This window comes from Canis aureus, chromosome 1, assembly GCF_053574225.1.
Source record: "Canis aureus isolate CA01 chromosome 1, VMU_Caureus_v.1.0, whole genome shotgun sequence".
Taxonomy (NCBI): Eukaryota; Metazoa; Chordata; class Mammalia; order Carnivora; family Canidae; genus Canis; species Canis aureus.
In genome coordinates this window covers 100,593,854-100,614,444 of record NC_135611.1, presented here as the reverse complement: position 1 = coordinate 100,614,444, position 20,591 = coordinate 100,593,854, and the positions used below count along the sequence as shown (strand labels likewise).

General features: G+C 49.3%; 1 protein-coding gene across 2 annotated transcripts; it reads right to left on the bottom strand.

The window, feature by feature from the left end:
* Positions 1-5,458: 5,458 nt before the first annotated feature.
* Positions 5,459-19,052, bottom strand: ZSCAN18 (zinc finger and SCAN domain containing 18). Of its 2 annotated transcripts, none has more exons than XM_077912145.1 (7): positions 18,833-19,052; positions 12,733-13,272; positions 12,019-12,081; positions 10,853-10,944; positions 9,582-9,681; positions 8,523-8,615; positions 5,459-7,255 (listed from the first exon to the last, which is right to left on the bottom strand). In XM_077912145.1, the coding sequence occupies exons 2-7, from the start codon at positions 13,133-13,135 to the stop codon at positions 6,492-6,494; spliced, it is 1,515 nt and encodes a 504-aa protein (XP_077768271.1). In that variant the 5' UTR covers positions 13,136-13,272; positions 18,833-19,052; the 3' UTR covers positions 5,459-6,491. The 2 variants fall into 2 exon arrangements, with proteins under 2 accessions (XP_077768271.1, XP_077768276.1); XM_077912150.1 differs by having other exon boundaries at positions 12,733-13,214.
* Positions 19,053-20,591: the final 1,539 nt, after the last annotated feature.

Genomic DNA, 20,591 nt, shown 5'->3' with positions numbered 1-20,591 from the left:
GGTATAAATAATGCAAGTCACATCAGTAGATTTAGCTATTCTAATAATACCATTTAGGAAGCAAGAAGAAACAGGTGAAATTAATCTGTCCCTATATATCCCAAATGTAACAAACCACTGATGGAGGAGATGTTTTGCTTGCTTTCTTTGAAATCCATTGTGTATTTTGTTTGTTGTATTTGTGTATTCAGTTTTCTGTAGCCTCCTTTTGGGTGCTTATTTGCCACAAGGAGCCAGCCAGTGGCTAGACTGGACTAGGCGGCTTAGCAGCCTCAGCCCTAGTCAGCTGTGTCCATCTCCCTTTATTACGTGTATCCTCCTGCGTCCCTGTGTTTCTGTTCTTGTGTTCCTTCTTGTCCTCAAGGAAACCAGATGTACTGAGAAGATCAGCTTCTTTAAGTAAATGGCATGAGAGGCTCTTACCCCTGAATCTAGTGTAGAAAATATGTCACGCTAGTTGTGCATAGTTCAGACTCTCTAGGGTTAGAATTCTTGTCAGAGAACACTACATTTGGAAAACATGTTAAGGCTCCTCTATTCCAGTTCAGTTCAGTAAAACTGGAACCCGACTACACACTTGCAGTCCTTAGAAAATGCCAGATCACTGAGAACCCAAGCCACACAAGCTCCTGCTGTCCTGTGGCAGCCCTTGCTCACCTGCCCTGCAATAACACAAACAGGAACACAGCTCGGAATTGGGAACCATGGGGAGGTGCCCACAGTATCACTTCTACCCTACATTAGGGAGGGAAACAGAAGTGCCTTCCCCAGCAGTGCTACTCCAGTGCAGGCGCATTGAGGACGTTATACCCAGAGTGTCAGAAAAATCGCAGGGGCACATGCACTTCTGACCAGGGGCCCTGACTTATTTGGATAGTTGCTGATATATCTTAATCCTTGACATAAAAGTTCAAACCTAATAAGGAAAACTGAAGGGTGTGAATACAGATTCAGAAGAGGCCGTGCAGTTTCGCCTTTGCTCACCGGACACTTGTGCTTAGAACCCAGAGATGCTATGGCTTCCAGCTACCACGAGGCCACTGGGCAGCAAGGATGTTCAAGCCAGGTGGGCTCTGTCATGGGCTCCAGTCAGCCAGGCCTACTCTGCGAGTCCTCCCAGCCACATTGGGCATGCACATGAGCAAGGCTTCAGGTAACTCCAACCACACAGCTTTCAAGGTGCCTCAGATGTCAGGTTCCCAGCTGAGGTCTCACACACGGGCAAAAACCAGCCATACCTGCTGTGCTTTTTCCAAATACTGACCCCCTGGATCTGTAAGTAAAACAAAACGCTGATGTTTCATGCTGCTGAACTGTGGGGTGACTTACTGCACAAACAGTAGTACTCCATAAACCCCGGGACCTGGGACCTCCTGCTGCAGAAGCCAGCCCCCAGTTGAGAGTTTCCCCAACTGTCCCCTTCCCGAATGGCCATCCCTCAGGAGCCCTACTCTCAAGAGATACATCTCTTGTCAGCCAGAGGGTGGGGCTGGAGAACCATCATGTCAATGAGACTTGGGTGGGGAGCCACGTGTTTTATAAAATCAGGCTGTCATGGGTTGAGGGCGGGCTGGGCTACATTATATTTTTGTTTTTTGTTTTTGTTTTTTGCTACATTATATTTTGAAGCTCAGTTTCATGGATTTGCCACGAAGTTAATGAAGCTGAAGCTCTAAGGTCCTCCTTCACTGTTTTTGCAACCCTTTGAAGGCCAAGTGCTTAATTTTAGTAACTTTGAATTTTTTTCCTGAAGAGAGACTCCTCAGTTGTGTGGAGCTGAGGCTTAGTGAATCTGGCTGGAGCCCAGGTTCCACTGATGCCACTCCTGGGACTTCTGCACAGATGTAGTGAAACAGCCCAGCATGTCCAAGGACAGCAGGTCTTCAACTCTACTGTGAGTGAAAATTAGTTGGGGGTGGAGTGGGTTAGATCTGAGACTGGTCAGTTTGAGGTGGGTTCTCCAAATGCCAGGATGTAGCAAGTGTGAATTGATCTCAAGCCTCCTGAATGGTCTCACTGCCAGAGCCCACTGTTGCCAAGAGTGGCTATGCCCCAGTAGCCTCAAGGGTGAGGGAATAGTTTGAGCCCTGACTTTGCATTGGATTCAGAAGACTGAACAGAGGACCTGCCTTTCTCCACATCAGAAACCCACCAATCCATCTTGTTATGCCAGTCGGCTGAATGAAGAAAGTCCACAGTGTCTTCCTATAACCCTCCAGACAACTAAGTCACTGATTCATTCAAGACTCAAGGGACACACACACTTATGAGAATGCTCACAGATTTTTTTTTTGAGAATGCTCACAGATTTTATATATGCACCAAACACATACATACCAAAATCTTTTTTTTTTTAATTTTTATTTATTTATGATAGTCACAGAGAGAGAAAGAGAGAGAGGCAGAGACATAGGCAGAGGGAGAAGCAGGCTCCATGCACCAGAAGCCCGATGTGGGATTCGATCCCGGGTCTCCAGGATCACGCCCTGGGCCAAAGGCAGGCGCCAAACCGCTGCGCCACCCAGGGATCCTATACCAAAATCTTATACACAGAACAATTACTGAAACATATATAACCTACTGAGATGTTAAAAGTAATAGTTCCCATAAGATGGGAACATGGGAGATTTTTTCCCCTTTATATTTTTTAAAGTTTTCCATAATTGGAAGAATTCTTTTTAAAATGGTGAAAAGTGAATTTTATTATAAAAGCCCTATAAATAATTTTCAAGGGAATTAAAGCAAAAATAACTAACCATAGTTCCATGACTCTAACACAACTATTTTCATGTTTACACTTTATTTGCTATTTGAGGACATCAACCATCCTTTACAGTTAGAATATCTGTGTTCTATTTCCTGAGCTACACTCAGAAATTATTCTTCCGTGTTGCTGCATCTTCTTATCATCAATGCTTTGTTATTCCTATGAATAGAAATCTACCTATTTGAATCTACTTATTTGAATCTACCTATACGAATAGGCTCTACCAAAATTTAAGTGATGGTTCCTCTATAATTGGGCACTTAACTCCATGCAAACAGTCTTTCTAGTCACTTATGTGCATTTTACCCTTTTTTGTTTCCTCTATAATTTTAAAATCCCAGAAAGGCTTTCAGCATCTCATTGTATATAGCTTTTCTCTTGGTTTTAATTTTTTGAGAGAAATCACTACGCCTAAAACTTAAGACTCAAAATATACAAATGTCATAGTGGGGTTTTAGTGTGACTGGGCTGTTTGTTTTCCAAAGCAGTTGCACCTGTTGATGCTGATTTGCAAAACTCTCAACCCAGATAATGATGGAAGGCCTGTATTCGTTGGCTCAGGCTTACCACAACATAATACCACTGAGTGGGTGGCTTAAACCACAGAAACTAACTTTCTCACAGTTCTGGAGTTCTTGGCTGGAAGTCCCAAGATCAGGGTGCCGTCATGGTTGGTTTCTGGTGAAACCTCTCTTCCTGGTTTATATATAGCCACCTTCTCACTGTGTCTTTGCATGGCCTTTCTCCTGTGCAAACATGATGAAAGAATAATCTCTGCTCTTCCTCTTATTAGGAGATCAACCCTATTGGATTAGGGCCCCACCTTTATAACATCCCTATAAGCCCTATCTCCAAATATAGTCACATTGGGGGTTAGGGCTCAATGGATAAATTTGGGGGGGATTCAGTCTGTAACAAAGGGTATTTTAAGCATCTTCTTCCCACTGAAGGAGGGCTGGTGTTAGATAACCAACAACTTTGCAACCATCATGGCAAGAATGGAGGATAAATAGGGTGGGGTGGGGAGGTGGATTTAGGTGAGAAGCAGGATATTTGCATTACTTTAAAGTGTCTCCCCACAGTTTACTTACTAGCTAAGGGGAAGAAATAACCATAAAGTGGAGAAATTGGACAGCACTTTTTAGGTGAGCAAAGGAATCCTCACCAACAGTACGAATGTGGACCACAGGCACTCCCAGGTGTCTGTGAGGGGGGCCAAGGGACAGGAATCACAAGCAAGCAGGGGAGAATGTTCGGGTGGAGGATTTTTATTATTTTTGTGCCTTTTCTGTACATTTGAAGTTATTTCTAAATATTTAAAAATATAAACAAGAAAAAAATATAAACAAGAACACCATCTAGCTGTGCATTAAGGGAGACATCAGGTGGGAAATGGACGGATGGAGAGCTGGGTTTTTTTTTTTTTAAGATTTTATTCATTTATGGGGATCCCTGGGTGGCTCAGCGGTTTAGCGCCTGCCTTTGGCCCAGGGCATGATCCTGAAGTCCAGGGATTAAGTCCCACATCAGGCTCCTTGCATGGAGCCTGCTTCTCCCTCTGCCTGTGTCTCTGCCTCTCTGTGTGTGTGTGTGTTTCTCATGAATAAATGAATAAAATCTTGTCTTCATTTATTCATGAGAGACAGAAAGGACTCAATCCCAGGTGCCCAAGAGAGCTGGGCTTTCTGATAACAAAGGACCCACCAGTGGCCCTGAAGCTGAAAGTGGGATGCGCCTCAGACGTTACCTCTCTGTGGCAAGAGAGGCAAGCTCATGGGTTAGGCTGGGAACAAGAGTTCAGAGAGCAAATACAGGTTTTTAAAAACAGAATTACCGGGGTGCCTGGGTGGTTCAGTCACTTAAGTGTCTGTCTTTGGCTTAGGTCACGATCTCTGGTCCTGGGGTTGAACCCCACTCCAGGCTTCCTGCTCAGTAGGGGTCTGCTTCTCTCCCCCTTTCTCTCCCTCTGCCCCTCCTCACTGCTTGTTCTCTCACTCTCAAATACATTAAAAAAAATCTTAAAAAAAAATTACCAGGGTAGCCCGGGTGGCTCAGTGGTTTGGTGCTGCCTTCAGCCCAGGGCCTGATCCTGGAGACCCGGGATCGAGTCCCACGTCAGGCTCTCTGCATGGAGCCTGCTTCTCCCTCTGCCTGTGTCTTTGCCCCTCTCTCTCTGCATGTGTGTCATAAATAAATAAAATCTTAAAAAAAATTTTAATTTAAAAAATTACCAGTGGGACACCTGGGTGGCTCAGCAGTTGAGCACCTGCCTTTGGCCCAGGGCGTGATCCTGGGGTTCTGGGATCAAGTCCCACATGCTCCCTGCATGGAGCCTGCTTCTCTCTCTGCCTATGTCTCTGCTTCTGTCTCTGTCTCTCTCATAAATTAATAAAATCTCTTTAAAAAATTACCAGAGCCACACCCAACTCAGGATGGGGGTGTTGAGGAGGTAGACAGTCCCAGACTCCCACATGTGACTGAGGCCATGAGATGACGTCCCTCCAAGGACACGAGTGGAAGTTATGTGTGTCATCTCCCAGCTGAGCGAGTGTGGCTTTAACCATTTGCTCCAGGGGTCCAGCAGAGGGCAGAGCCATAACAGGGACAGAGCCTGGATCCCCAAATCTCTACATGAAGCAGAGCTACCTCCCATCCACACACAAGCAATAGCAACAAACACAGACTGTCATGTGAATGCAAGAAATAAATCCTTTATTATGTTAAACTTCTGTGATTTGGGCATCATTGTAACAGACTGCCTGCTCAAACACCATGACAGAAAGAGGCACCAGTTTAATCTACAAGAAGCAGTTAAAAGTTTATGCTCAGGCAACAGAAACTATGCTGTAATCCGAGATTAGATGCAAAAATCAAGATCACCTTATGTAGCCCAAGGAGTAAAGTTCTGCTTGCCCAGGCAGACACATCTCATCAAACTTTACTGGTGTTTTCAGCCTGGTCTGATCATGACCCTCCAGCCTCTGAGTGAGAAATACATCTTACATTGTAACCAGGTAGATATATGGCTGAAAAGTTTCACAAAACAATATTTGCCTTTACTACGTGATGAATTTTTACCTATTTAATTCTACTTCAGTTTTGTAATGCCGGTGGCCATCAATTTGATTTCACAATTCACTAATGGGCTGAAACACATGGTTTGAAAACACTGTTAGTAGGCTCCAAGCATTTTTGTGATCTTTGTTTAGCCACTCCACATATGTAGACACGTGCATTAACCAGGGAACAGTTTGCTATTGAGGATTCAGAAGTGAACTTGACATTGGGTGTTTATGAAAGGACCAAACAGTTTGGACAGAAGCCCTGGGGAGCTCGAACAGGAGGGAGAGAAACAAGGCTAACTTCAAGAGCTGGCAGATCACACACTTTAAGGCAACTCTACACTTTGCACAACGACAAATGTTCCGAAGTGTGGGTGGTGCTAAAATGGCTATGGAAGAAAGGGGAATCTTCTTTCACACCTGACAACTCATGGTTGCATGTGGGCATCCACATGGGTGTGTTTACAAGGAGAGAAGGGCTTCCCGAGGGCCCTTCCTGGGTTCTAAGTGCTTTAGCCACATTAGCTCATTTAGAAAACAGACAGACTTACATCCACACAGACACTGCAAGAAGCCACACAAGGGTTTCAAAGGAGCCTGACATCCTTGGGAATCCTGGGCAGGCAAAGTTGCCCACTAGGGACACTTAAAAGCAAAGCGGCTCATCTCTGCGCCGCAGACTGCACGGGACCATCACCTGCCACACACCCCGGGAACCCACTGAGCCTCCCACTGGCACGGGGTCCACATGCAGCAGGGGGGGGTCCCAGGGCCCTCCCCAACACGTAGATCTTCTCCTTCTCGTGGGTCTTCTGGTGCTCAGCCAGGGCTAGACTGAAGTGGAAGGTCTTCCAGCAGCCCTGGCACGCATACAGCTTCCTGCCACTGTGGCTTCTAAGATGATCAATGAAATGTGAGATCCACGCAAAGGTTTCCCCACACTCGCTACATGCGTAGGGCTTCCCTCGGGATGCCCCAGGCTCATCAGCAGCAGGGGAGCCTGCAGCAGAGATATCCTGGTCCTGCCTGGCTGGGGACCCTGCACTGCGGCCAGCTGCATTAGGCTCCTTCACGTGGTATTGCCGGTGGTTGATTACACTGGAGACACACTCAGGGCCCTGCCCACCCACATCCTTTGGGTGGGGCCTCTTCCTTCCAAGGCCTTGGTGCGAGGTGGCTGGCATTACAGGCACAGTGAGGCTCTCCCCAGCTGTGGCCCTGTCCTGGACTGGCTCTTGGATTACTGACCGCCTGTGGGCTATGGTGACAGGGCCTGGATCCCCCTCCTGAGGATCCAGAGCCTTCTGCATCTGCTCTTCTTCCTCCGGGGCAGCACCCGTTAGGGGGCAAACAAGAATTTCCCTCGTGAGCCTCTCCATCAGCGTCTCACACATGTTCTCTCTGCCTTCCTGCCACCTCCTGCCACCTGAAACAAGGTCATAATGTGAGTAGTCCCAATTCCCAGGACTCATAAGGAACTCATAAGGAAATGTGAGCAGGAACACTAACAAAAGGCAAAGGCCAGAGACTCAGAAGGGGCAGGATGGAAAGTGGAGAAAGGGGGAAGTGGGTGAAGATACAAGGAGTGCTCTGGATGCACACCATCAGCCAATTCTCTCCACAAACCTAGGGGCAATGGATTTAAACAAGATCACTCAGAAGACTACCATGTGTCCCCCATCTGCTTTGCCTTCTTTGGCAATCCTGAACTCACAACTGCCTGCCTGAAGACAGTCATTCCAACCATGTCTTGCAGCTGAAGTGACTGAGTTCTGGCCAAAGGGACGTGTGCACAAGTGTTAAGGGGTAGGGAGGGGTCTCCTCCTTCCTGCAGCTGTGGATGTGAGCTGTAGTAGCCACCCTGAACCATGAGTGAGTGGACACTAGCAATGGAGCATGAGCTGGGGGAGCCTGTGTTCTCACCAGGAAGGGCCAAATAAGCCTTTGCAGAGTAAACAAACGTGTTACACTGGGGGTACCCAATGAAGCATGCCTCCTGGGATTCAGGCCCTTGGGATTCACTGCCACACACACACACCAGCACACTGGATTGCCCACCTGACCGTCTGTGGTCTGTGGGACATTAAGAATGCAGGACACAAGCCAACGCTTGCAAAGCACCTGCACAATGGCACTTACCCTCCTGGAATGCTCCCTCTATGAACCCAGATGCCATGCTGTGAAGAAGCCCAAGCTGGCCACTTGGAGAGGCAACATGGAGAGCCCAGGCTGAAGGCCTCAGCTGAGTTCCCAGTGAAAAGCCAGCACTAACGGCCACTGGTTGAGTGAGGCCACCCAGGACCCAGGGTGGGTCCTTGGTCCCACGGTCATGGCCTAGTCAAGCCTCCAGATTACTATGGCTGTGTACATGGCCCAGCAGCCACCAAAGGGAAAACAGGTGTCCAGCCAATCCCAATCAATCCACAGGATTGTAACAATCAACACTGTTGTTGTTCAAGTGACTAAGTTTTGGGCTATTATGAAACAGATCATTAAAATAGCTGGATACCTGCCTCCTGCTCTGACACCTGGGGTGGGGGTGGCAAAAATATGGGACACAGGGTGAGAGAACAGTGAGGTCAAACTGGAGATCTTTGCTGAGACCAATGGAGCTGTAAGGAATTTCCAATAGCCTCTAAAAGAAAGAAAGGCACACCCTCCGCCCTGGCCTGACCACAGCTCTCGGATCTCACCTGAGAAGCTGCCTTCTGGGGGTTCTGTTTCAACTAAACGAAGTTCCTCTGTCTCCACTCTGCAGGTATCGTCAGGCTGGGCAAGCTGATACCCTGAGTAGGATCAAACAAAACAAAACAAAAACAAAAACTGAAAGAGATGTTGAAACCAGAAGGGAAAATAGCCAACAATGCAAAGTCAAATCCCACAGGCTGGCCAGGTGAGTACTGCAGCCTCCATCATCTCCTCTGCCCTGGGACACCCGCCAAAGCTGCCCTGCATGGAGCCCTGGAGAGCCAGGGGCTCCCACAACACTGGGGAAGGAGTGAAGAAGAGGGTCTCCTGAGGCAGAGCCAGAAGGGCCAACAGGGAGCGGGGGAAATTTAAGAGAGAACAGTCAGAAAAAACCAGAAAACTGCAACCTTAATTAAGGGCAGTGATGGCACCTGTGCCGTGGGCACAGATGTCCACACAACAGGAAAGACCCAAGAAAGCCAAAAGTCTCCATTTCTGCACCAAGAAGGATGGGAAAGTCGACATAATGGGGTCAGGAGGCCTTTCCATATCCAGAAGTTTCAGGTCCCAGAGCAGGGCCTGAACTCAAAAAGCTAGGGCTCTGGCAGGACTTGAATGTGTAGACTGGGAAGAGCAGGGCCAAGGTGGGGACCTCAGCAAACTCCTTCACTGTCTAATACATATAAAACCTTATGGGGCCAAAAATAAATAAATAAATAAATAAATAAATAAATAAATAAATAAATAAATAAATAAATAAAAAGGGCAGCCTGGGTGGCTCAGCGGTTTAGTGCCACCTTCGGCTCATGGCCTGATCCTGGAGACTTGGGATTGAGTCCCATGTCAGGTTCCCTGCATGGAGCTGGACTCCCTCTGCCTGTGTCTCTGCCCCTCTCTCTCTCTCTGTGTCTCTCATGAACAAATAAATAGAATCTTAAAAAGAAAAAAAAAAAAACACCCTAGGGGGCCTTAACCAAAGCCCCACGTGGGAGTTGGAATCCCCTAGGCCAATGCTTTTGGAAAAGGATGGAGGGGCTGCGTGAGGCCGTGGGGACAGGTCTTACCCCACAGGAGCAATTTCCGGAAAGCCTTCAGGTTTTCCTCTGCCGGGTCCAGGTGGCCCCATTCTCCCAGGTACAGAGGCACCTCCGGGAACGTCAACTTCTGAAATGGCAGCACCACCATGGCTGAACTTTCCCATGCATAGAAGGGTGGGTCCTTGGTCCCACGGTCAAGGTGAGCACAACGGGGGTGGCATCATCCTAGGGGTTACCACCCACCACCCTGCAGGTCCTGGACGCAGTCCCAGGTTAAGAGGGCAGAGTTTCTCAACTTCAGCGCTAAGGACTCTTTCAGCAGGGCCTGTTCCGGGCACTGGAGGATGTTTCTTGATCTCTTCAATCCAGATGTCAGCAGTACCTCCTCCTCCACAGAAGTAGCAACAAGCAAAGCTGTCCTAGACATCACCAAATGTCCCCCAGAGGGGCAAAACCACCCTGGCTGAGAACCACTGCTGTAGAAGACCCCAAAGTCTTCTATCTCCTCTATGCCTGAACATCACACGTGCCCTAGGCCAGCACCCAGGAGACAGGGGTGACCAGGACAGCCATGCTTGCTGCCCTCAGGAGAAGCAGAGGAAAGGGCAAAGCCAGGCCCACAGAAGGGCAAGGGGCATGGGAGTGAGGAGGGGAGCCTGCAGGATGGGGGCAGCTGGCACAGCAGGAAGTAAGGAGGTGGCTGTGGCTAGCAGCAACAGTGCACCTCGGAAGAAATGAACGGTGCACTAGTCACGGCCAGAGGAACAAGGGCCAGGGAGTTGCCACAAACTGGGTTAGTGGGTAGGGAGCTAACAGAAAAGGACCACCTGGGGCAGCCCAGGTGGCTCAGTGGTTTAGCACCACCTTCAGTCTGGGGCCTAATCCTGGAGACCCAGGATCAGGTCCTGCGTTGGGCTCCCTGCATGGAGCCTGCTTCTCCCTCTGCCTGTGTCTCTGACTCTTTTTCTCTCTGTGTCTCTCATGAATAAATAAAATCTTAAAAAATAAAAAGACCACCTGCCCAATAGTCCCATGGGGGCAATGACAGCATGTGGACCCCTCCCAGAGACCTCTCCTTACCTCATCCCCACCATTGGCCGGGTTCATCTCTTGGTTTCCTGGAGAGGCAGCAGCCTCAGTGCCCAGCCCTGGAATCTCAGTCCACCCCCCAAGCTCCTCCCATGCAGCTGGTGGCCTATTCATGATGGGGGCAGGAGACAGCCTAGCAAGTTAGGGTGACAGATCCTCCTCCTTGGGAACTGGTCCATGAGCCCCTGGACAAGACAGACCTCACCCACCTTCGGTTCAACCTTTGCGGGGTTGGCCTCTTCAGTCTTCTCGTTGCCGATGCACCCCTGTTCTAGAAGCACAGGGTCTGGAGTGGGACAAGCTGGGAGAAGGGGAGACAAAGCTGAGAAGACTGCTTTTATACAGCTGGGCAGTCCAAACCAGTGAGGGAGCCCCCACCTTGCACAAGAAAAAGAGTGAAGAGTTCTCAGACTAAGAAGGGAGGTCCGAGTGCTCATGCACAGCAGGTCCCAGGCTCAAGGGACCTGACAACTGTCCTCAACTGACAGAGCAGAACGAACCAAGAAGAAAGCAAAAAGAAGCTCAAGGTCAGTAGGGGCCCCAGAAATGTGAACTAAAGCCACAAAGCAGATAACACTTTCATATCCATCAGCTTGTTGGCAATCTTAGACAGCAATGACATACAGTGCTGGTACAGATGTGGTGAAATGGGTACCCATGTGCCCATGTGCCCGTGTTACAAAACTTCTATAAAGCCATGCAGAAATGTCCTTTGTGCAGTGATCCCGAGGAACCCATCTACACAGACACTAGGTACAGGCCTGAGCCCGTTTTACAGCACATTTACAGGAAGAGGAAGAACCTTAATGGCAGTAAATTGCAACTCCAAGACAAAGAGGGCAGATCCTGTGAAATGCTATCAAAGTAAGGACATGGCACTGGGAATCTGGCCACAGCCTGGAGGGGCCTGGGTGGGGAAGACATTGCTCTATGCAAACAGCATGAGCTCAGGCTCAGGCTGCAGTAGTACATCACCTGCAGGGAAACTGGCCACAAACCCTCTGAGCAGACTTGTGGGTAAGATATGTGTGCATGTAAGAGATGTACAGAAACACATGAAGGAACATAAACCTGGAGGCTCCTTTAGTTTTAGGGAGCATGTGCGGAGGAGAGATTATTACTTTTTTCTTTGTATCTCAATGCTTTTCACTATTTATAGTAAACCATATATGATTTGTATAATCTTTGAAAACAAATTTAATTATAAATACTCGTTACCCTGACCAGAGCCTACAGAAGAAGTCAGCACAGACTCTGAGGCCTTGGTTATCTGGCCTCCCTCTGGCTCCCATGATAATCTGCATGGTGACTCCCTCCCACTCTCCACCAACCAAACCAAGGCCAATATCTGCCCAAGGGCTAATTGGTCACTCACAGGTGTCAGGAGGTGCCTGGGTCTCGTTGGGTTCCAGGTCTTCACTGGCCCTCATGGGCCCACCTGGTAATAACAGACAACAAATGCTCAGCATGCTCCCCACACTCCCCCTTGCTCAAAGCTGTAGACAGCCCCATGGGAGACTCAACAGCATCCCTGCTTATACTCGAGGGGCGGGGAAGCCCAAAATTGAGAGATGTGCTAAGAATGACACAATAAACCTGCAGGGGGTGGACATGGACACAAGCTTCTGACTTTGAGCCCAAGACTCCAGGCCCCCATCACCACCAGTCCCTCAGGTCCCACCCTCAGATGTGAAAGAGACTCTGCCCACCTACCCCCAGTGCTCCTCTTCTTACCATACTGAAGGGGGGCAGAAACAAATGCCCAGAACATTTACTTGGTTTTTAAAGAGCTGGTTCCTCCCTGCTTCCTTATATTTGGAAGGCAGATGTAAGGGCAGGTACCCCAGAAGCCTTCCTGGCTCATGAGGCAAGTCTGGGCAGGGTGGCGGGGCTGTATTCCCTGCTGAGAAGCTACCCCCCAGCTCAGGACTGCTCACTTCCGTGCTTCTTATATAGGGAGGGACTCAACTCTCAGGTAAGCCACTGACTAGAGTTTGGGCTCTATGCTGTCAATTTTACTGCTTCCAGACTGACCACGCTCCTTCACATTTCTTCCATGGTGTACTCTCCTCTGGGGTAGTTGCCTCACCTGGCTCTTCTAGGGCCTTGGTAAGGTCCTTCACCAGGGAGGCGGCCTTCTTGCAGTTCTCAGGATGCTGAGCCACCACCCAGGGCCGTACTTTGTCAGGCAGGACACTTAGGAACTGCTCCAGGACCAGGAGCTCTAGTATCTCCTCCTTGGAATGCACCTCAGGCTGCAGCCACTGGCGGCACAGCTCATACAGCTGGGTCAGGGCCTGGTGGGGCCCAGCTGCTTCCTGGTAGATGAAGTTCCGGAAATTCAGCCGGGAGAACTCAAGGTTGGTAGGAACCTTCCCAAGGGCCGTCTTGGGTTCCTCCTGCTGGTCTCCAGCTATTGATCCTAGCATGGGCAGTTCTGGGGTAGTCAGGGAGCTCCTGGGGGTGGCAAAGGCTTTCTCCAAAGGCAACATCTTTCCAAACCTGCACTGGGAAATAGGGCTACCCAGGGACAGAGCACGTGTGATGGAGGGTGAATTCACGTAACTGCAGCTGCAAGGGAGACAACAGGGACAGCGGGATGCTCTTGGATCTCAGCCAGAATCCAGACCTGCACAGGACAGACAAAGATGCCTACACAGTGAGAAGCCAGTCATGGGTCATCCATTCCAAAGGAGAACAAGCAGGGTCCTCTGAGCTCATCAGCCCCACCCACCAAACCCGAGTCCATGCAGAATTATTTCCAAGCCATCTGCTTGCTAAGTATCAGTAGAGTTTTATACTTTTACAGACAAAAATTAACATAAAAAGTAGGAGATGGAAACTCATTTTGTAAGACTGCTATCAGGTTAAAAAAAAAAAAAAAAAAAACTCAGGGCAGCCTGGGTGGCCCAGCGGTTTAGCGCCACCTTCAGCCTAGGGTGTGGTCCTGGAGACCCAGGATCGAGTTCCATATCGGGCTCCCTGCACAGAGCCTGCTTTCTCCCTCTGCCTGTGTCTGTGCATCTCTCTCTCTCTCTCATGAATAAATAAAATATTAAAAACAAACAAACAAACTCAGTCACAGCTAAAAGAAAAGTTACAGGATGATCTCACTTTTAAAGATCTTAAAACATTACTAAACTCATTCCAACAATGCATACTCGAAACATGTGATTATTATGCCAGATTTGGGTGTATCTCAGACCTCCTTTCATGTTTGGAAGTGGGCGGTATCATGATTGCTCCTCTCAAGACAACTAAAAATACAGTTGACCCTTGAACAATACAGGTTCGAAGGGCATGGGTCCACCTACTGTCAGTTTTTTTTAAATGCATACAGTATAGGGCAGCCCCAGTGGCACAGTGGTTTAGTGCCACCTGCAGCCCCGGGTGTGATCCTGGAGACCCAGGATCGAGTCCCACATCGGGCTCCTTGCATGGAGCCTGCTTCTCCTTCTGCCTGTGTCTCTGCCTCTCTCTGTGCGTGTGTCTCTCATGAATAAATAAATAAAATCTTAAAAAAAATAAATGCATACAGTAGAATACTGTAAATGCATTCTCTTTAAAATTACAAATATTTTACTGTAAAAATACAGTATATAAAACGTGTTATATATAAAATATTTTTTAAAGATTTATTTATTCATGAGACACACACAGACAGAGAGGCAGAGACACAGGCAGAGGGAGAAGCAGGCTCCATGCAGGGAGCCCGATGTGGGACTTGATCCTGGATCCTGGGATCAGGCCCCGAGCCACCCAGGCATCCCCATACAAAATATGTTAACCAACTGTTTATGTTATCAGTAAGGCTTGCAGTCAACAGCACACTACTGGTAGTTAAGTGTTTGGGAAGTCAAGAGTTATACACAGATTTTGGACTATGCCCTAACCTTCACCTTGTTCCGAGGACCAATTGTAGATCACTGGTCAACAATATCTATTTCTGGAAATGGCACAGGACTGCAGAGGTTGCCTGGCCCACCCACAGAACCAGGTGGGAGGTATACATTGGCCTGGAGTAGGGTACAATGGTGGGGGGAGAGGGGAGACTGGAATTTAGGTCCTGGAAGTTCATTACCTGCTCGGCCCTCTCCCCACCCCCAGCTGACCCTGACAGGTAGTGGAATCATTCATGAGAAGTGAGATTTGGGATATTTAGGTGAAATTTCTTGACTGTAACTGTTGGCAAACAGTGAGCAAGCTGGAGGACAGAACCTGGCAGGCCGCTACTGGCCAGGCCTCCAGCTGTTGGCTCTGGGCTCATGATGCTTTCATTGGCTGTGAACACACAGGTACATGAACTCCAGCTCCTCCCAGACCCTGTTGGGTCTGCACTTCTCCCTTAATAACCAGAAGAACCACAAACCCCACTGGGAGGGAGACATCCCAGACAAGAGCTGTACCCAAACCCAGTGAGAATGCTCTCCTTGGCTGAATCAAAGAAACGGTTTTCTTCCAAACACATCTGAGGAATTCGAGAAATCTGTGTGATCAAAGCTGTGGTGAGGATGTTTTCTCAGCAATCCCACTTTTACAGAGAAAACTGCAATATGGGACTGGGCATCAATGACCTCCTCCAATGAAAGTGAAGAAGTGCTCTAACATTTCACCAGGGCAGGGCCCAAGGACGTTGTAGCTGTGGGGGTGTTTGATTCCAGTTATATGGAGTGTCCAGAATAGGCAAATCCACAAAGATGGGAAGTAGCTCAGTGGTTGCAAGGGACAGAGGAGGGGGTCTGGGTCAGAGGGACTGCTAACGGGCACAGCCATTTCTTCCTGGAGTGCTAAAATGTTCTAAAACAGAGTGTGGTGTTGGTTGTACAACTCTGAAAATGCGAACAATTACTGAATTGCACTTTACACAGGCAATGGTATCTCAATAAAGCTGTTTAAAAATAGAGGGGGAAAAAAAGGTTGGCAGAGGGCCAAGGGCCTACTGCTCCCCCTCTCAGAAGCTAGACAGTTGTCAGAAGACATGCCACACAGAGTTCCCGTTTCCCTCCAGGAAAAGAGAGCTGTGCTGTGCCACTACCACCCCCTCACTCTCCCTCCTCCATTCCCCTCCCACACCCCTACCTCACCCCACCCTGTTCCCTAGAGCACTCTTTTCCTGTCCCACACAGGTCTGGGCTCTGAGAGGGCCCCCCAAGGAGACCTTCCTTCCACCTCCACCTCACTCCCTCTTTCTTAGCTGCCTATCTGCAGCCTCCTCCTCTGGAATGTATCCCCAGGAGAGCAGAGGCTATTCACAGGCAAGCCTCTGGGCAGTGCCTGGCTCAGCATTTGTTAACTGCATAAATTTTTTTTTAATTCATTTATAAAAAAAAAAAAAAAAAAAACTCATTTATTTTAGAGAGAGCCCAAGAGGGTAGAGGGACAGAGGAAGAGAGAACCTCAAGTAGACTCCCTATTGAGCATGAAGCTCCACACAGGGCTTCATCCCACAACCTGAGCAGAAATCGAGAGTCAGACACTCAACCAACTGCGCCACTGAGGCGCAAATACATAAATTATTTCTAATTGGCGCCAGTTCTCTATTAAGAGGCATACTAACTATACTTAATTTCTGTTGCCATTATCCTCATATCCGTCTATCTGGGATCAGGTTGGAGATATATTTGGAAGGTAATTGTAGAAGTGGGATACCTGGACCACTGGACATGTGCTGTGACCCGCAGCAACTCATAGGAGGCAACCTAACCCTTGCCACCCACTATAGTAGTGGGTGCCCCCTCCTCACCTCTGCACTGGGGACCCTCAGACCATATCACACACTCATTGCACTCTGTGGGTCACCTGCCTGGTTTCTGATGGCATTTTTTTTACAGCTCCCTTTCTTATAGGTAAGTAAAGTGGTCTCTGTACAGCTTGGTCTTACCAGTGTCCAGCTCTGTGGCTTTTCAGTTTGTGCTGTTTTAGCTTTAAGGTTCTAATATTTATTGCCAAATTTGCTTTTCTTTTTCCCTAAATTTCTGTGTCCCAAAACTTGTTTATAAAAAGCTTCCTTCCCTACCTCAGGATTAGAAATGCCCTCCTGCAGTCACTCTGCTAGAGCCATGAGTGGCAAATGCAGGACAGCCACTCTAGTTATGACTAACTTCGCCATGTGATAAAAGCAGCCAAAGGACCTGTATGCCCTGGGCTGCCGTGCCCCCATGACCAAACAGGCTGCTGCTTGGCCTTCCAGACTCTATTCTTTAACCATGTTTCTGCCACTAGCTAATCAAGAGCCTCACCTAGCAAGAGAACTATTGCCAGCTCCACCCAGCTGGCACAGCCATACTTATTCCAACAGGCACAGGACACATGGAACTCTACATGGCATACAGGCATATGTGTGGTTACGCAAGCGATTTTGGTTTTCTTAGGATGCCACAGGCATGGTCATTCTCTGCAGATATTTGTCTCCATAAAGTTACTTTCAAGTCACTAATATGTGGCTGCACAGGTCTCACCTTCCTTCATCAGAGCTTCACAACCTGGTCATGCTGCTGCAAGGATGTTCTTGCTGGGCAGGGACCCCCAGAACTTCCCGTCCCCAGTGTCCTTGAGTAAGGCAATTCCCCATTGCCCAAATTCCTCCTGGCTCAATCACCAGGCAGTCAGTCGGTCATTCCCTTCTAAGCCCCATCACACACACATTTTGGGGCCATCCAAGATTTGCCTCAAATGGGGATGGAAATTTCCTGGAGCTTAGGCTCCCTCCACAGACAAGTCCTGGGATACAGAGGAAGCCTTGAGGGGGCAGGGAGTGGATGGGCAGGTGAGCTGAGAGGTCCCCAAGTGCTGTGAGCCTCCTGTGCGCAAATCCCTTTCACACCAGGCTAAGGAGAGCTCAAGCTTGAATCCTAACTCCTCAGCTCTATCTCCAGGCCTGCCCTGCCCTACTTCCCCCTCTCCCCACATGCTTATCTAAGGTGACTGAGGATATAGAGGGGCTCTGGGAGTCACTCAGTAATTACATATTCATTATAAAGGGAGGAAATAGTGCCTTTAGAAGGAAAAAACATGGACCAAGGATCATCTTTAACTAATCTGTTGTCTTCTATGATTCCTTCCAAGACTGCAAACTCTGGATCCACTCTCGAGGACAGACCCAAATCAATAAAGGTCCTACATAACTGGCCTGGGCTTCCCAAAGCCTCAAAGAGAACTCAAAAGACAGGAATTCACATACCCAAAGAACATGCAGAGAAACAACAATTTACATGTGGCCCTGCACTAGTCCTAGACCAGAAAAGGTACAGGACGTTGTTGAGTTGGCTGGGGCAATGGGGGACCAGACCCTGGTATGGAGAGGTGGACGGTGGGGCTGTCCAGCTGAGCCTCCTGGGGGTCAGCGGTGACACAAGACTGTGAGAGGGGAGAGGCTGAGGAGGGAGGAGGGAGGAGGGAGGAGGGAGGAGGGAGGGGCAGGCTGAGGGAGAGGAGGAGGAAGAGTGGAATGAGAAGACAAGGTGACGGAAAGAGAAGACACGGTGATGTACACAGAAAACAAAATACTAACAGGAGAATATGACCAAAAAACATGCAGTTCTAAGACCTTTCCTTAGAACTCTTCTGAACTTTTTTGTTTGTTTTTTGTTTTAAATAAAAGGTCTGAACAATATCCTCAGTCGTCCCCAGTCCCCTTGCCGGCTCCTCCAGGAGCAGCATCAGGGAGTCATTCTTGCCCGTCTCTTGGGTTTCTTCGCCCACCAACGGGGTCCTAGAACAGGAACAGACACATCTAATTCAAAGTGAAACCAACCCCAGGCTGCAGGGCGTTCGAAGGCCTCAGGGAGCCGGGGGCAGAGACAACCCCTCCCCCCACGCCCCACTTCGGGCGGCTCCGCACCTCCCCCTCGCTCAGCTGGACGCACACAGGGTACCTCAGCCTCCTCCCCGCTCCCACCCCTAAAGGGCACTCTCAACCTTTAGGTCCCTTCTCGTAACCCCCTCCCTCTCCCAGGCCACAGGAGGATGCCCTCAACCCTTCTCCATTCCCACATCCAGGGGTAGCCATGCCCCTCCACCTGTGGCCTCTCAGCTCCCCTCGCCTCTCCCTCGGGGGAATCGCACCCCCCACCTCACTCCCACTCCAGGGGCTCCCAGTCTCCTTCCTTCCCCCGACGCTGGCCCCCACCCCAGAATCCCTCCCTCCCCTCCCCCACCCGGGGTCTCTCCCTGCCCCCACAGCAGGTCACCTCCGAACAAAGCTGCGCGGCGCGCACTGGCAGGACCGCTACGATCCGCTCGGGAAAAGCACGTCGTAGCACCCTGCTGCCGCCGGCCAGACCCAACCCTTGCGTAGCGGTCTCAGGCCCGTTCCAGCCGCTAGGAGCTCGGCGCGATGGCGTCAGATCAGACTGCGCGTGTGCACTGGGCCAGGGCCGCGGACTACGACTCTCAGAATGCAGCGGACCGTTCCGCAGGGCGAGGGCGGGGCGAAGATCCAACAGCGACCGGGTAGCCAATCAGAGGCGGAACTAGCTCGCTCAGCACCTAGGCCTCCCGTGCGCCTGCGTCATTATCGAGCCTTGATAACGCAGGGAAGAATACTGCTCTGAGAACCAGAGACCAGGAGAGACAGGACGACGCGGAGACAGGGAGTGACAGAAACGCGAGACCCCAGGACCGTGCATACCCAAATATGGAGAGATAGGGATAAGGAGACCAAGAGTTCCAGAGTATCAGAGGAGGGGAAAGACACAAGGGGAGGCCGACAGAGGCACGGAGGAAGGGGAGGTCCAGAGACAAGGAGGCTCAGACGTGGATAGAGACCTAGGGACAGCGACAGGGTCAGGGACATTCTGAAATAGGTAGACCCACAATTGGGAAACAAAGATAGAGGCCCAAAGACGGGAGACCTTGAGATAAGAGGACCCAGAGATGAAGATAGAGAAGATGAGCAGCAGAAACGTGGAGACAGCAGAGATGGGATTCAGAGCCTGAGATCAACAGTAGTGTCTCTGGAAATGGAGGCCCGAGACATAGACACAGAGACGCTGATTCGCTGAGAGAGAGAGAGAGAGAGAGAGAGAGAGAGAGACGGGGTCTGCATATCCAGGGACTGATAGAATTGGAAGACTAGCCAAGCTGGCGGCTTCAGGCGTCGCTAAAATGGAGGAAAATGTAACAGAGAAGCAACTGGGGTGACTGATGAGCTCAGAAGCCCAGAATACATGTCACTTCTTCATTAGATGGACAAGCAGGGCAAGGGCTAGGACGCTGCTTCCCATTCCAGAATTTTCTAGATAACAGTTTATAAGACTGACCATTTGGGGCAGCCCCGGTGGCGCAGCGGTTTAGCGCCGTCTGCAGCCCAGGGCGTGAACCTGGAGACCGGGGATCAAGTCCCACATCAGGCTCCCTGCATGAGGCCTGCTTCTCCCTCTGCCTGTGTCTCTGCCTCTCTCTCTCTCTGTGTCTCTCATGAATAAATAAAAAATAAAATCTTAAAAAAAAAAAAAGACTGACCATTTGTGCAAACTGACTTTTGTTTAATTAGAGAGAGGTAAGAGGGGCAGACCGAGAGGGAAAGAGAATCTTTAGCAGGCTCCCTGTCCAGGATGGAGCCTTTCCCCAGTCTCCATCTCCGGATCCTGAGATCATGCATGACCTGAGCTGAAATCAAGAGTGGAAGCTTACCTGTCTGAGCCACCCAGGTTCCCCTGTGCAAAGTGATTTTTTAAAACCTTTATCTGAACAGGTCATTTTATGTATTTTATTTAAATACAACACTACTCACATTTTGGGGTATTCAGTTCTATGAATTTTAACTTGTACAACCACCAACACAAAACAGAATAGATCCACTGTAGAACAAACTCCTTCCTGATACTCCTCTCTCCCACCCACAGCCCTGGCAACCACTGATGTTTTCCATGGCTATAGGTTTATACTTTCCAGAATGTCACGTAAACACAATCTCAGGGTAGGCAGCCTTTTGAGATTTGCTTTTTT

Coding starts and splice junctions, on each gene's coding strand:
- ZSCAN18 (XM_077912145.1), bottom strand. CDS start 13,135: ATGTTGCCTTTGGAGAAAGCCTTTGCCACCCCCAGGAGCTCCCTGACT. Junction 12,082..12,732: donor CAAGGCCCTAGAAGAGCCAG/GTGAGGCAACTA, acceptor TGTTATTACCAG/GTGGGCCCATGAGGGCCAGT. Junction 8,616..9,581: donor CCGGAAATTGCTCCTGTGGG/GTAAGACCTGTC, acceptor GATCCTACTCAG/GGTATCAGCTTGCCCAGCCT.